Source organism: Lampetra fluviatilis, chromosome 67, assembly GCF_964198595.1.
Source record: "Lampetra fluviatilis chromosome 67, kcLamFluv1.1, whole genome shotgun sequence".
NCBI classification, from domain to species: Eukaryota; Metazoa; Chordata; class Hyperoartia; order Petromyzontiformes; family Petromyzontidae; genus Lampetra; species Lampetra fluviatilis.
The window spans coordinates 4,163,295-4,176,833 of NC_136341.1; the positions used below are offsets into that span (position 1 = coordinate 4,163,295).

At 57.1% G+C, this 13,539-nt stretch overlaps 1 protein-coding gene across 2 annotated transcripts in view; it reads right to left on the bottom strand.

Annotated features, from left to right (window-relative positions):
* Window positions 1–13,539, bottom strand: part of MCCC1 (methylcrotonyl-CoA carboxylase subunit 1) — a 38,716-nt gene that overhangs the window by 15,747 nt on the left and 9,430 nt on the right. For both annotated transcript variants that reach the window (XM_078882819.1, XM_078882818.1), the window contains 4 exons: window positions 11,427–11,508; window positions 8,966–9,093; window positions 7,855–8,041; window positions 3,862–3,971 (listed from right to left, as the gene is read on the bottom strand). In XM_078882819.1, coding sequence (XP_078738945.1) covers window positions 3,862–3,971; window positions 7,855–8,041; window positions 8,966–9,093; window positions 11,427–11,508 — 507 coding nt within the window. The remainder of the gene's footprint in view (window positions 1–3,861; window positions 3,972–7,854; window positions 8,042–8,965; window positions 9,094–11,426; window positions 11,509–13,539) is intronic.

A 13,539-nucleotide genomic window follows, 5' to 3' on the forward strand; every position in this document is an offset into this window, starting at 1 on the left:
CGGAGACACACGGGGACACGGAGACACACGCGGACACGCAGTGACACGGAGACACAAAGACACGGAGACACACGGTGACACGGAGACACGGGGACACGTGGTGACACACGGAGACACACGGAGACACGTGGTGACACGGAGACACGCAGACATGGAGACATGTGGGGACACGGAGACACGCAGTGACACGCAGACATGGAGAAACGTGGACACGGAGAAACACGGAGACACACAGACATGGAGACATGTGGGGACACGGAGACACGGTGACACACGGAGACACACGGAGACACACGGAGACACACGGGGACACACGCGGACACGTGGTGACACGGAGACACAAAGACACGGAGACACACGGTGACACGGAGACACGCAGACATGGAGACATGTAGGGACACGGAGACACGCAGTGACACGCAGACATGGAGAAACGTGGACACGGAGAAACACGGAGACACACAGACACACAGACACGGAGACACGGAGACACACGGAGACACGCAGACACACGGAGACACGGGTGAGCTAGTGAGTGGGTGAATGAGTGAGTGTATGGGTGAGTGAGTAGGTGAATGAGTGAGTGTATGGGTGAGTGAGTAGGTGAATGAGTGAGTGCATGGGTGAGTGTGTAGGCGAGTGAGTAAGTGAATGAGTGAGTGTATGGGTGAGTGAGTAGGTGAGTGAGTGTGTAGGTGAATGAGTGGGTGAGCTAGTGAGTGGGTGAGTGAGTGAGTGTGTAGGCGAGTGAGTAAGTGAATGAGTAAGTGTATGGGTGAGTGAGTAGGTGAATGAGTGAGTGCATGGGTGAGTGTGTAGGCGAGTGTGTAGGTGAGTGAGTAAGTGAATGAGGGAATGTATGCGTGAGTGAGAAGGTGAATGAGTGAGTGTATGGGTGAGTGAGTGGGTGAGCTAGTGAGTGGGTGAATGAGTGAGTGTGTGGGTGAGTGAGTAGGTGAATGAGTGAGTGTATGGGTGAGTGTATAGGCGAGTGAGTAAGTGAATGAGTGAGTGTATGGGTGAGTGAGTAGGTGAATGAGTGAGTGTATGGGTGAGTGAGTGGGTGAATGAGTGAGTGTATGCGTAAGTGTGTAGGTGAGTGAGTGTGTAGGTGAGTGAGTGGGTGAGCTAGTGAGTGGGTGAATGAGTGAGTGTATGGGTGAGTGAGTAGGTGAATGAGTGAGTGTATGGGTGAGTGAGTAGGTGAATGAGTGAGTGTATGGGTGAGTGAGTGGGTGAATGAGTGAGTGTATGGGTAAGTGTGTAGGTGAGTGAGTGTGTAGGTGAGTGAGTGGGTGAGCTAGTGAGTGGGTGAATGAGTGAGTGTATGGGTGAGTGAGTGGGTGAATGAGTGAGTGTATGGGTGAGTGAGTAGGTGAGTGAGTGAGTGTATGGGTAAGTGTGTAGGTGAGTGAGTGTGTAGGTGAGTGAGTGGGTGAGCTAGTGAGTGGGTGAATGAGTGAGTGTATGGGTGAGTGAGTAGGTGAGTGAGTGAGTGTATGGGTAAGTGTGTAGGTGAGTGAGTGTGTAGGTGAGTGAGTGGGTGAGCTAGTGAGTAGGTGAATGAGTGAGTGTATGGGTGAGTGAGTGGGTGAATGAGTGAGTGTATGGGTGAGTGAGTAGGTGAGTGAGTGTATGGGTGAGTGTGTAGGTGAGTGAGTGGGTGAGCTAGTGAGTGGGTGAGTGAGTGAGTGTGTGGGTGAGTGAGTAGGTGAGTGAGTGTAAGGGTGAGTGTGTAGGTGAGTGAGTGAGTGTATGGGTGAGTATGTAGGTGAGTGAGTGGGTGAGCTAGTGAGTGGGTGAATGAGTGAGTGTATGGGTGAGTGAGTAGGTGAATGAGTGAGTGTATGGGTGAGTGTGTAGGTGAGTGAGTGAGTGTATGGGTGAGTGAGTAGGTGAATGAGTGAGTGTATGGGTGAGTGAGTAGGTGAATGAGTGAGTGTATGGGTGAGTGAGTAGGTGAATGAGTGAGTGTATGGGTAAGTGTGTAGGTGAGTGAGTGTGTAGGTGAGTGAGTGGGTGAGCTAGTGAGTGGGTGAATGAGTGAGTGTATGGGTGAGTGAGTAGGTGAATGAGTGAGTGTATGGGTGAGTGAGTAGGTGAGTGAGTGTGTAGGTGAGTGAGTGGGTGAGCTAGTGAGTGGGTGAATGAGTGAGTGTATGGGTGAGTGAGTGGGTGAATGAGTGAGTGTATGGGTAAGTGTGTAGGTGAGTGAGTGTGTAGGTGAGTGAGTGGGTGAGCTAGTGAGTAGGTGAATGAGTGAGTGTATGGGTGAGTGAGTAGGTGAATGAGTGAGTGTATGGGTAAGTGTGTAGGTGAGTGAGTGTGTAGGTGAGTGAGTGGGTGAGCTAGTGAGTGGGTGAATGAGTGAGTGTATGGGTGAGTGAGTAGGTGAATGAGTGAGTGTATGGGTAAGTGTGTAGGTGAGTGAGTGTGTAGGTGAGTGAGTGGGTGAGCTAGTGAGTGGGTGAATGAGTGAGTGTATGGGTGAGTGAGTAGGTGAATGAGTGAGTGTATGGGTAAGTGTGTAGGTGAGTGAGTGTGTAGGTGAGTGAGTGGGTGAGCTAGTGAGTGGGTGAATGAGTGAGTGTATGGGTGAGTGAGTAGGTGAATGAGTGAGTGTATGGGTAAGTGTGTAGGTGAGTGAGTGTGTAGGTGAGTGAGTGGGTGAGCTAGTGAGTGGGTGAATGAGTGAGTGTATGGGTGAGTGAGTGGGTGAATGAGTGAGTGTATGGGTGAGTGAGTAGGTGAGTGAGTGAGTGTATGGGTAAGTGTGTAGGTGAGTGAGTGTGTAGGTGAGTGAGTGGGTGAGCTAGTGAGTGGGTGAATGAGTGAGTGTATGGGTGAGTGAGTGGGTGAATGAGTGAGTGTATGGGTGAGTGAGTAGGTGAGTGAGTGAGTGTATGGGTAAGTGTGTAGGTGAGTGAGTGTGTAGGTGAGTGAGTGGGTGAGCTAGTGAGTGGGTGAATGAGTGAGTGTATGGGTGAGTGAGTAGGTGAATGAGTGAGTGTATGGGTGAGTGAGTAGGTGAGTGAGTGAGTGTATGGGTGAGTGTGTAGGTGAGTGAGTGTGTAGGTGAGTGAGTGGGTGAGCTAGTGAGTGGGTGAATGAGTGAGTGTATGGGTGAGTGAGTAGGTGAGTGAGTGAGTGTATGGGTAAGTGTGTAGGTGAGTGAGTGTGTAGGTGAGTGAGTGGGTGAGCTAGTGAGTAGGTGAATGAGTGAGTGTATGGTTGAGTGTGTAGGTGAGTGAGTGGGTGAGCTAGTGAGTAGGTGAATGAGTGAGTGTATGGTTGAGTGTGTAGGTGAGTGAGTGGGTGAGCTAGTGAGTGGGTGAATGAGTGAGTGTATGGGTGAGTGAGTAGGTGAATGAGTGAGTGTATGGGTAAGTGAGTAGGTGAGTGAGTGAGTGTATGGGTAAGTGTGTAGGTGAGTGAGTGTGTAGGTGAGTGAGTGGGTGAGCTAGTGAGTAGGTGAATGAGTGAGTGTATGGTTGAGTGTGTAGGTGAGTGAGTGGGTGAGCTAGTGAGTAGGTGAATGAGTGAGTGTATGGTTGAGTGTGTAGGTGAGTGAGTGGGTGAGCTAGTGAGTGGGTGAATGAGTGAGTGCATGGGTGAGCGTGTGGGTGAGCGTGCGGGTGAGCGTGTGGGTGAGCGTGTGGGTGAGCGTGCGGGTGAGCGAGTGGGTGAGCGTGTGGGTGAGCGTGCGGGTGAGCGTGTGGGTGAGCGTGCGGGTGAGCGTGCGGGTGAGCGTGCGGGTGAGCGTGCGGGTGAGCGTGCGGGTGAGCGTGCGGGTGAGCGTGTGGGTGAGCGTGTGGGTGAGCGTGTGGGTGAGCGTGCGGGTGAGCGTGTGGGTGAGCGCACGTGGTACTGGCTCAACGCGTGGTGCAGCCGCCCCAGCGCCGTGTCGCGATCTTCGCCCCACGCCACGACCTTGGCGATCATGGGGTCGTAGTGCGACGTCACCTCGTCCCCTACACACACACACACACAGACACACACACACAGACACACACACACACACACAGACACACACAGACACACACACAGACACACACAGACAGACACAGTGACACACACAGTGACACACACAGAGACACACACAGACACACACAGACAGACACAGTGACACACACAGTGACACACACAGAGACACACACACAGACACACACACACACACACAGACACACACACACTCACACAGACACACACAGTGACACACACACAGAGACACACACACACACAGACACACACAGACACACACACACAGACACACACACACACAGTGACACACACACACAGACACACACAGACACACACAGACACACACAGACACACACAGACACACACAGACACACACAGACACACACACACACAGACACACACAGTGACACACAGACACACACACAGACACAGACACACACACACAGACACACACAGACACACACACACACACACAGACACACACACAGACACACACACACAGACACACACAGACACACACAGACACACACACACACACACAGTGACACACACACAGTGACACACACACAGACACACACAGACACACACAGACACACACAGACAGACACAGACACACACAGACACACACAGACACACACAGACACACACAGACACACACAGTGACACACACACAGTGACACACACACAGTGACACACACACACAGACACACACACAGTGACACACACACAGTGACACACACACACAGACACACACACAGTGACACAGACACACACACACTCACAGTGACACACACACAGACACACACACAGTGACACACACACAGTGACACACACACAGTGACACAGACACACACAGACACACACACAGTGACACACAGACACACACACACACAGACACACAGACACACACAGAGAGAGAGACACACACACACACAGACACACACACACACAGAGACACACACACACACAGACAGAGAGACACACACACACACAGACACACACACAGACACACACAGTGGCACACAGACACACACAGACACACAGAGACACACACAGACACACACAGACACAGACTCACACACAGACACACACAGTGACACACAGACACACACAGAGACACACACAGACACACACAGACACAGACTCACACACAGACACACACACAGAGATACACACAGAGACACACAGACACACAGACACACAGAGACACACACAGAGACACACACAGAGACACACACAGAGACACACACACAGACACAGACTCACACAGAGACACACACAGACACACACAGAGACACGCAGAGACACGCAGAGACACACAGAGACCCATGGACTCACACAGTGAGTGGGTGAGTGAGTGTGTGGGTGAGTGGGTGAGTGAGTGAGCGAGCTAGTGAGTGCACGCATGTCCCCGCGTGTCTCTCACCCTGCCTCACGCCCGTGTCCACGCGTGTCCCCACGTGTCTCTCTGTCTCCCCGCGTGTCTCTCACCCTGTCTCCCCGTGTCTCCCCACGTGTCTCTCACCCTGTCTCCCCGTGTCTCCCCGCGTGTCTCTCACCCTGTCTCCCCACGTGTCTCCCCGCGTGTCTCTCACCCTGTCTCCCCACGTGTCTCCCCGCGTGTCTCTCACCCTGTCTCCCCGTGTCTCCCCACGTGTCTCTCACCCTGTCTCCCCACGTGTCTCCCCGCGTGTCTCTCACCCTGTCTCCCCACGTGTCTCCCCGCGTGTCTCTCACCTTGTCTCCCCGCGTGTCTCTCACCCTGTCTCCCCACGTGTCCCCGCGTGTCTCTCACCCTGTCTCCCCGTGTCTCCCCACGTGTCTCTCACCCTGTCTCCCCACGTGTCTCCCCACGTGTCTCTCACCCTGTCTCCCCACGTGTCTCCCCGCGTGTCTCTCACCCTGTCTCCCCGCGTGTCCCCGCGTGACTCTCTGTCTCACCGCGTGTCTCTCACCCTGTCTCCCCGTGTCTCCCCACGTGTCTCTCACCCTGTCTCCCCGCGTGTCTCTCACCTTGTCTCCCCACGTGTCTCTCACCCTGTCTCCCCGCGTGTCTCTCACCTTGTCTCCCCGCGTGTCTCTCACCCTGTCTCCCCGCGTGTCCCCACGTGACTCTCTGTCTCACCGCGTGTCTCTCACCCTGTCTCCCCCCGTGTCTCCCCACGTGTCTCTCACCCTGTCTCCCCGCGTGTCCCCACGTGACTCTCTGTCTCACCGCGTGTCTCTCACCCTGTCTCCCCCCGTGTCTCCCCACGTGTCTCTCACCCTGTCTCCCCGCGTGTCTCTCACCCTGTCTCCCCGTGTCTCCCCACGTGTCTCTCACCCTGTCTCCCCGTGTCTCCCCGCGTGTCTCTCACCCTGTCTCCCCACGTGTCTCCCCGCGTGTCTCTCACCCTGTCTCCCCGCGTGTCTCTCACCCTGTCTCCCCGTGTCTCCCCACGTGTCTCTCACCCTGTCTCCCCGTGTCTCCCCGCGTGTCTCTCACCCTGTCTCCCCACGTGTCTCACCGCGTGTCTCTCACCCTGTCTCCCCCCGTGTCTCCCCACGTGTCTCTCACCCTGTCTCCCCGCGTGTCTCTCACCCTGTCTCCCCGTGTCTCCCCACGTGTCTCTCACCCTGTCTCCCCGTGTCTCCCCGCGTGTCTCTCACCCTGTCTCCCCACGTGTCTCCACGCGTGTCTCTCACCCTGTCTCCCCGCGTGTCCCCGCGTGACTCTCTGTCTCACCGCGTGTCTCTCACCCTGTCTCCCCGTGTCTCCCCACGTGTCTCTCACCCTGTCTCCCCGCGTGTCTCTCACCCTGTCTCCCCACGTGTCCCCGCGTGACTCTCTGTCTCCCCGCGTGTCTCTCACCCTGTCTCCCCGTGTCTCCCCACGTGTCTCTCACCCTGTCTCCCCGCGTGTCTCTCACCTTGTCTCCCCACGTGTCTCTCACCCTGTCTCCCCGCGTGTCTCTCACCTTGTCTCCCCGCGTGTCTCTCACCCTGTCTCCCCGCGTGTCTCTCACCTTGTCTCCCCGCGTGTCTCTCACCCTGTCTCCCCGCGTGTCCCCACGTGACTCTCTGTCTCACCGCGTGTCTCTCACCCTGTCTCCCCCTGTGTCCCCGCGTGTCTCTCACCCTGCCTCACGCCCGTGTCCACGCGTGTCCCCACGTGACTCTCTGTCTCACCGCGTGTCTCTCACCCTGTCTCCCCCCGTGTCCCCGCGTGTCTCTCACCCTGTCTCACGCCCGTGTCCACGCGTGTCCCCACGTGACTCTCTGTCTCCCCGCGTGTCTCTCACCCTGTCTCCCCACGTGTCTCCCCGCGTGTCTCTCACCCTGTCTCCCCGCGTGTCCCCACGTGTCTCTCTGTCTCCCCGCGTGTCTCTCACCCTGTCTCACGCCCGTGTCCACGCGTGTCTCTCACCCTGTCTCACGCCTGTGTCCACGCGTGTCTCTCTGTCTCCCCGCGTGTCTCTCACCCTGTCTCCCCGCGTGTCCCCGCGTGTCTCTCTGTCTCCCTGCGTGTCTCTCACCCTGTCTCCCCGCGTGTCCCCACGTGTCTCTCGGTCTCCCCGCGTGTCTCTCACCCTGTCTCCCCACGTGTCTCCCCGCGTGTCTCTCACCCTGTCTCCCCGCGTGTCCCCGCGTGTCTCTCTGTCTCCCCGCGTGTCTCTCACCCTGTCTCCCCGCGTGTCCCCGCGTGTCTCTCTGTCTCCCTGCGTGTCTCTCACCCTGTCTCCCCGCGTGTCCCCACGTGTCTCTCGGTCTCCCCGCGTGTCTCTCACCCTGTCTCCCCCCGTGTCCCCGCGTGTCCCCACGTGTCTCTCCGTGTCTCCCTGCGTGTCCCCGAGTATCTCTCCGTGTCTCCCCGTGTCCCCGCGTGTCTCTCACCCTGTCTCACGCCCGTGTCCACGCGGACGTGACCTCCGGGTGCGGGCGCCGGGGACAGGAAGTGGAGCCGCCCCGACACGGGCAGGAACCCGCGGGAGGGATCCTCGGCGTAGACGCGGCCCTCCACGGCGTGTCCACGCACACGCAGCGCCGCCTGGCTCAGCGGGAGACGCTCACCACCCGCCACCTGGAGACACAGAGACACAGAGACACAGAGAGACAGTGAGACAGTGAGACAGTGAGACACAGAGGGACAGTGAGACACAGAGACACAGTGAGACACGGGGAGACGCGGCCCTCCACGGCGTGTCCACGCACACGCAGCGCCGCCTGGCTCAGCGGGAGACGCTCACCACCCGCCACCTGGAGACACAGAGACACAGAGACACAGATAGACAGTGAGACAGTGAGACACAGAGAGACAGTGAGACACAGAGACACAGTGAGACAGTGAGACACAGAGAGACAGTGAGACACGGGGAGACGCGGCCCTCCACGGCGTGTCCACGCACACGCAGCTCCGCCTGCGTTAGCGGGAGACGCTCACCACCCGCCACCTGGAGACACAGAGAGACACAGAGACACAGAGAGACAGTGAGACAGTGAGACAGTGAGACAGTGAGACAGTGAGACACAGAGACACAGAGACACAGAGAGACAGTGAGACAGTGAGACACAGAGACACAGAGAGACACAGAGAGACACGGCCCTCCACGGCGTGTCCACGGATACGCAGCTCCGCCTGCGTTAGCGGGAGACACTCACCACCTGCTACCTGGAGACACAGAGACACAGAGACACAGAGAGACAGTGAGACAGTGAGACACAGAGAGACAGTGAGACACAGAGACACAGTGAGACACGGGGAGACGCGGCCCTCCACGGCGTGTCCACGCACACGCAGCTCCGCCTGCGTTAGCGGGAGACACTCACCACCCGCCACCTGGAGACAGGGGGAGACAGGGGGAGACAGGGGGAGACAGGGGGAGAGAGTGAGACGCGGAGAGACACGGTGCAACTTGCAGCAATATAAAATGAAAGTGTTGACCCCGCGACCCCTCGACCCCTCGACCCCCCGACCCCGCGACCCCGTGACCCCGCGACCCCTCACCCGCAGCTGCCACTCGACGAGGTCGGTGCCGGTGATGAGCTCCGTGACGGGGTGCTCCACCTGGAGCCGCGTGTTCATCTCCATGAAGAAGAAACGCTGAGCAGCGTCCATCACAAACTCCACCGTGCCTGCGAAGCGTGTGCGGGGCGTGTGTGAGGCGTGTGCGAGGCGTGTGTGAGGCGTGTGTGGGGCGTGTGCGAGGCGTGTGTGAGGCGTGTGTGGGGCGTGTGCGAGGCGTGTGTGGGGCGTGTGCGAGGCGTGTGTGAAGCGTGTGCGGGGCGTGTGTGAGGCGTGTGCGAGGCGTGTGCGGGGCGTGTGTGAGGCGTGTGCGAGGCGTGTGTGAGGCGTGTGTGAGGCGTGTGCGAGGCGTGTGTGAGGCGTGTGTGGGGCGTGTGCGAGGCGTGTGTGAGGCGTGTGTGAGGCGTGTGCGAGGCGTGTGCGAGGCGTGTGTGAGGCGTGTGCGAGGCGTGTGCGAGGCGTGTGTGAGGCGTGTGTGAGGCGTGTGCGAGGCGTGTGTGGGGCGTGTGCGAGGCGTGTGTGAAGCGTGTGTGAGCAGCGTCCATCACAAACTCCACCGTGCCTGCGAAGCGTGTGCGGGGCGTGTGTGAGGCGTGTGCGAGGCGTGTGTGAGGCGTGTGTGGGGCGTGTGCGAGGCGTGTGTGAGGCGTGTGTGGGGCGTGTGCGAGGCGTGTGTGGGGCGTGTGCGAGGCGTGTGTGAAGCGTGTGCGGGGCGTGTGTGAGGCGTGTGCGAGGCGTGTGCGGGGCGTGTGTGAGGCGTGTGCGAGGCGTGTGTGAGGCGTGTGCGAGGCGTGTGCGAGGCGTGTGCGAGGCGTGTGCGAGGCGTGTGCGAGGCGTGTGCGAGGCGTGTGTGAGGCGTGTGTGAGGCGTGTGCGAGGCGTGTGTGGGGCGTGTGCGAGGCGTGTGTGAAGCGTGTGTGAGCAGCGTCCATCACAAACTCCACCGTGCCTGTGAAGCGTGTGCGGGGCGTGTGCGAGGCATGTGTGAGGCGTGTGTGAGGCGTGTGTGGGGCGTGTGTGAGGCGTGTGTGAGGCGTGTGCGAGGCGTGTGTGGGGCGTGTGCGAGGCGTGTGTGAAGCGTGTGTGAGCAGCGTCCATCACAAACTCCACCGTGCCTGCGAAGCGTGTGCGGGGCGTGTGTGAGGCGTGTGCGAGGCGTGTGTGAGGCGTGTGTGGGGCGTGTGCGAGGCGTGTGTGAGGCGTGTGTGGGGCGTGTGCGAGGCGTGTGTGGGGCGTGTGCGAGGCGTGTGTGAAGCGTGTGCGGGGCGTGTGTGAGGCGTGTGCGAGGCGTGTGCGGGGCGTGTGTGAGGCGTGTGCGAGGCGTGTGTGAGGCGTGTGTGAGGCGTGTGCGAGGCGTGTGTGAGGCGTGTGTGGGGCGTGTGCGAGGCGTGTGTGAGGCGTGTGTGAGGCGTGTGCGAGGCGTGTGCGAGGCGTGTGTGAGGCGTGTGCGAGGCGTGTGCGAGGCGTGTGTGAGGCGTGTGTGAGGCGTGTGCGAGGCGTGTGTGGGGCGTGTGCGAGGCGTGTGTGAAGCGTGTGTGAGCAGCGTCCATCACAAACTCCACCGTGCCTGTGAAGCGTGTGCGGGGCGTGTGCGAGGCGTGTGTGAGGCGTGTGCGGGGTGTGTGTGAGGCGTGTGCGAGGCGTGTGTGAGGCGTGTGTGAGGCGTGTGCGAGGCGTGTGTGAGGCGTGTGTGGGGCGTGTGCGAGGCGTGTGCGAGGCGTGTGCGAGGCGTGTGCGAGGCGTGTGTGAAGCGTGTGTGAGCAGCGTCCATCACAAACTCCACCGTGCCTGTGAAGCGTGTGCGGGGCGTGTGTGAGGCGTGTGTGAGGCGTGTGTGAGGCGTGTGTGAGGCGTGTGTGGGGCGTGTGCGAGGCGTGTGCGAGGCGTGTGCGAGGCGTGTGTGAAGCGTGTGTGAGCAGCGTCCATCACAAACTCCACCGTGCCTGTGAAGCGTGTGCGGGGCGTGTGTGAGGCGTGTGTGAGGCGTGTGCGGGGCGTGTGCGAGGCGTGTGAGGCGTGTGTGAGGCATGTGCGGGGCGTGTGTGAGGCGTGTGTGAGGCGTGTGTGAGGCGTGTGTGGGGCGTGTGTGAGGCGTGTGTGAGGCGTGTGTGAGGCGTGTGTGAGGCGTGTGCGGGGCGTGTGTGAGGCGTGTGTGAGGCGTGTGTGAGGCGTGTGTGAGGCGTGTGCGAGGCGTGTGCGGGGCGTGTGTGGGGCGTGTGTGAGGCGTGTGTGAGGCGTGTGTGAGGCGTGTGTGAGGCGTGTGTGAGGCGTGTGTGGGGCGTGTGTGAGGCGTGTGTGAGGCGTGTGTGAGGCGTGTGCGGGGCGTGTGCGAGGCGTGTGCGAGGCGTGTGCGAGGCGTGTGCGAGGCGTGTGCGAGGCGTGTGCGAGGCGTGTGCGAGGCGTGTGCGAGGCGTGTGCGAGGCGTGTGTGAAGCGTGTGCTCACCGGCCCCCACGTAGTTCACCGCCTTTGCTGCTCTGACGGCCGCCTCCCCAAGCTCCCTGCGAACCTCCTCAGAGAGCCCCGGCTACATCAACAACATCGACAACATCAACAACAACATCAACAACAACATCAACAATGTCATCATCGTCAACATCATCAAATGTCATCATCATCAACATCATCAAAATCATCAACATCATCATCATCATCATCAACATCATCAACATCATCATCATCAACATCATCAACATCATCATCAACATCATCAACATCATCATCATCATCAACATCATCAACATCATCAACATCATCAACATCATCAACATCATCATCATCAACATCATCAACATCATCAACAATGTCATCATCATCAACATCATCAAATGTCATCATCATCAACATCATCAACATCATCAACATCATCAATATCATCATCAACATCATCAAATGTCATCATCATCATCATCAACATCATCAACATCATCAATATCATCATCAACATCATCAAATGTCATCATCATCATCATCAACATCATCAACATCATCAAATGTCATCATCATCAACATCATCATCAATCTTCTTGGTTATTTCGGTAAAGTCACACACCCGCACAATGCACGGGCATGAGTAGCACTAATCACACACCTGCATTTCCCATATCCCCTCGCTTTGATGATGCTAATCCTGCATAATGCACGGGCATGAGTAGCACTAATCACACACCTGCATTTCCCATATCCCCTCGCTTTGATGATGCTAATCCTGCATAATGCACGGGCATGAGTAGCACTAATCACACACCTGCATTTCCCATATCCCCTCGCTTTGATGATGCTAATCCTGCACAATGCACGGGCATGAGTAGCACTAATCACACACCTGCATTTCCCATATCCCCTCGCTTTGATGATGCTAATCCTGCATAATGCACGGGCATGAGTAGCACTAATCACACACCTGCATTTCCCATATCCCCTCCCTGTGATGCTGCTAACCCTGCACAATGCACGGGCATGAGTAGCACTAATCACACACCTGCATTTCCCATACCCCCTCCCTTTGATGATGCTAATCCTGCACAATGCACGGACATGAGTAGCACTAATCACACACCTGCATTTCCCATACCCCCTCCCTTTGATGCTGCTAACCCTGCACAATGCACGGACATGAGTAGCACTAATCACACACCTGCATTTCCCATATCCCCTCCCTGTGATGCTGCTAACCCTGCACAATGCACGGACATGAGTAGCACTAATCACACACCTGCATTTCCCATACCCCCTCCCTTTGATGATGCTAATCCTGCACAATGCACGGACATGAGTAGCACTAATCACACACCTGCATTTCCCATATCCCCTCCCTGTGATGCTGCTAACCCTGCACAATGCACGGACATGAGTAGCACTAATCACACACCTGCATTTCCCATATCCCCTCCCTGTGATGCTGCTAACCCTGCACAATGCACGGACATGAGTAGCACTAATCACACACCTGCATTTCCCATATCCCCTCCCTGTGATGCTGCTAATCCTGCACAATGCACGGACATGAGTAGCACTAATCACACACCTGCATTTCCCATATCCCCTCCCTGTGATGCTGCTAATCCTGCACAATGCACGGGCATGAGTAGCACTAATCACACACCTGCATTTCCCATAAATATGCTAAATTCCTCTTGATATGCAAATTATTTTGTCAAGGCGCCCTTTCCCCCCCTTCCTACCCAGCTTAAATATATGCTCCAAGCATGGTGCTGTTTCACTCAGACGCTGTCGCCTCGACAGACCTGGTTTTCACCTGAAGACGGCTACTTGCGTTGTGGCCGAAACGTCGTGAGAATTATTTTATTATGTTTTATGTTTATTATTTTATTATTTCCCTTCTGCGTGACTTTACCGAAAGAACCAAGAAGATGAATCCCTGCAGTCACGAAAGCTTTACATCGAAATCATCAACAACATCAACATCATCAACAACAACATCATCATCATCAGCAACGTCGTCAACAACAACATCATCATCATCAACATCATCATCACCATTGGAACCTCATTTGCCAGTAAAAAATATGATAATTGTTTTTTTACCCTTCTATCT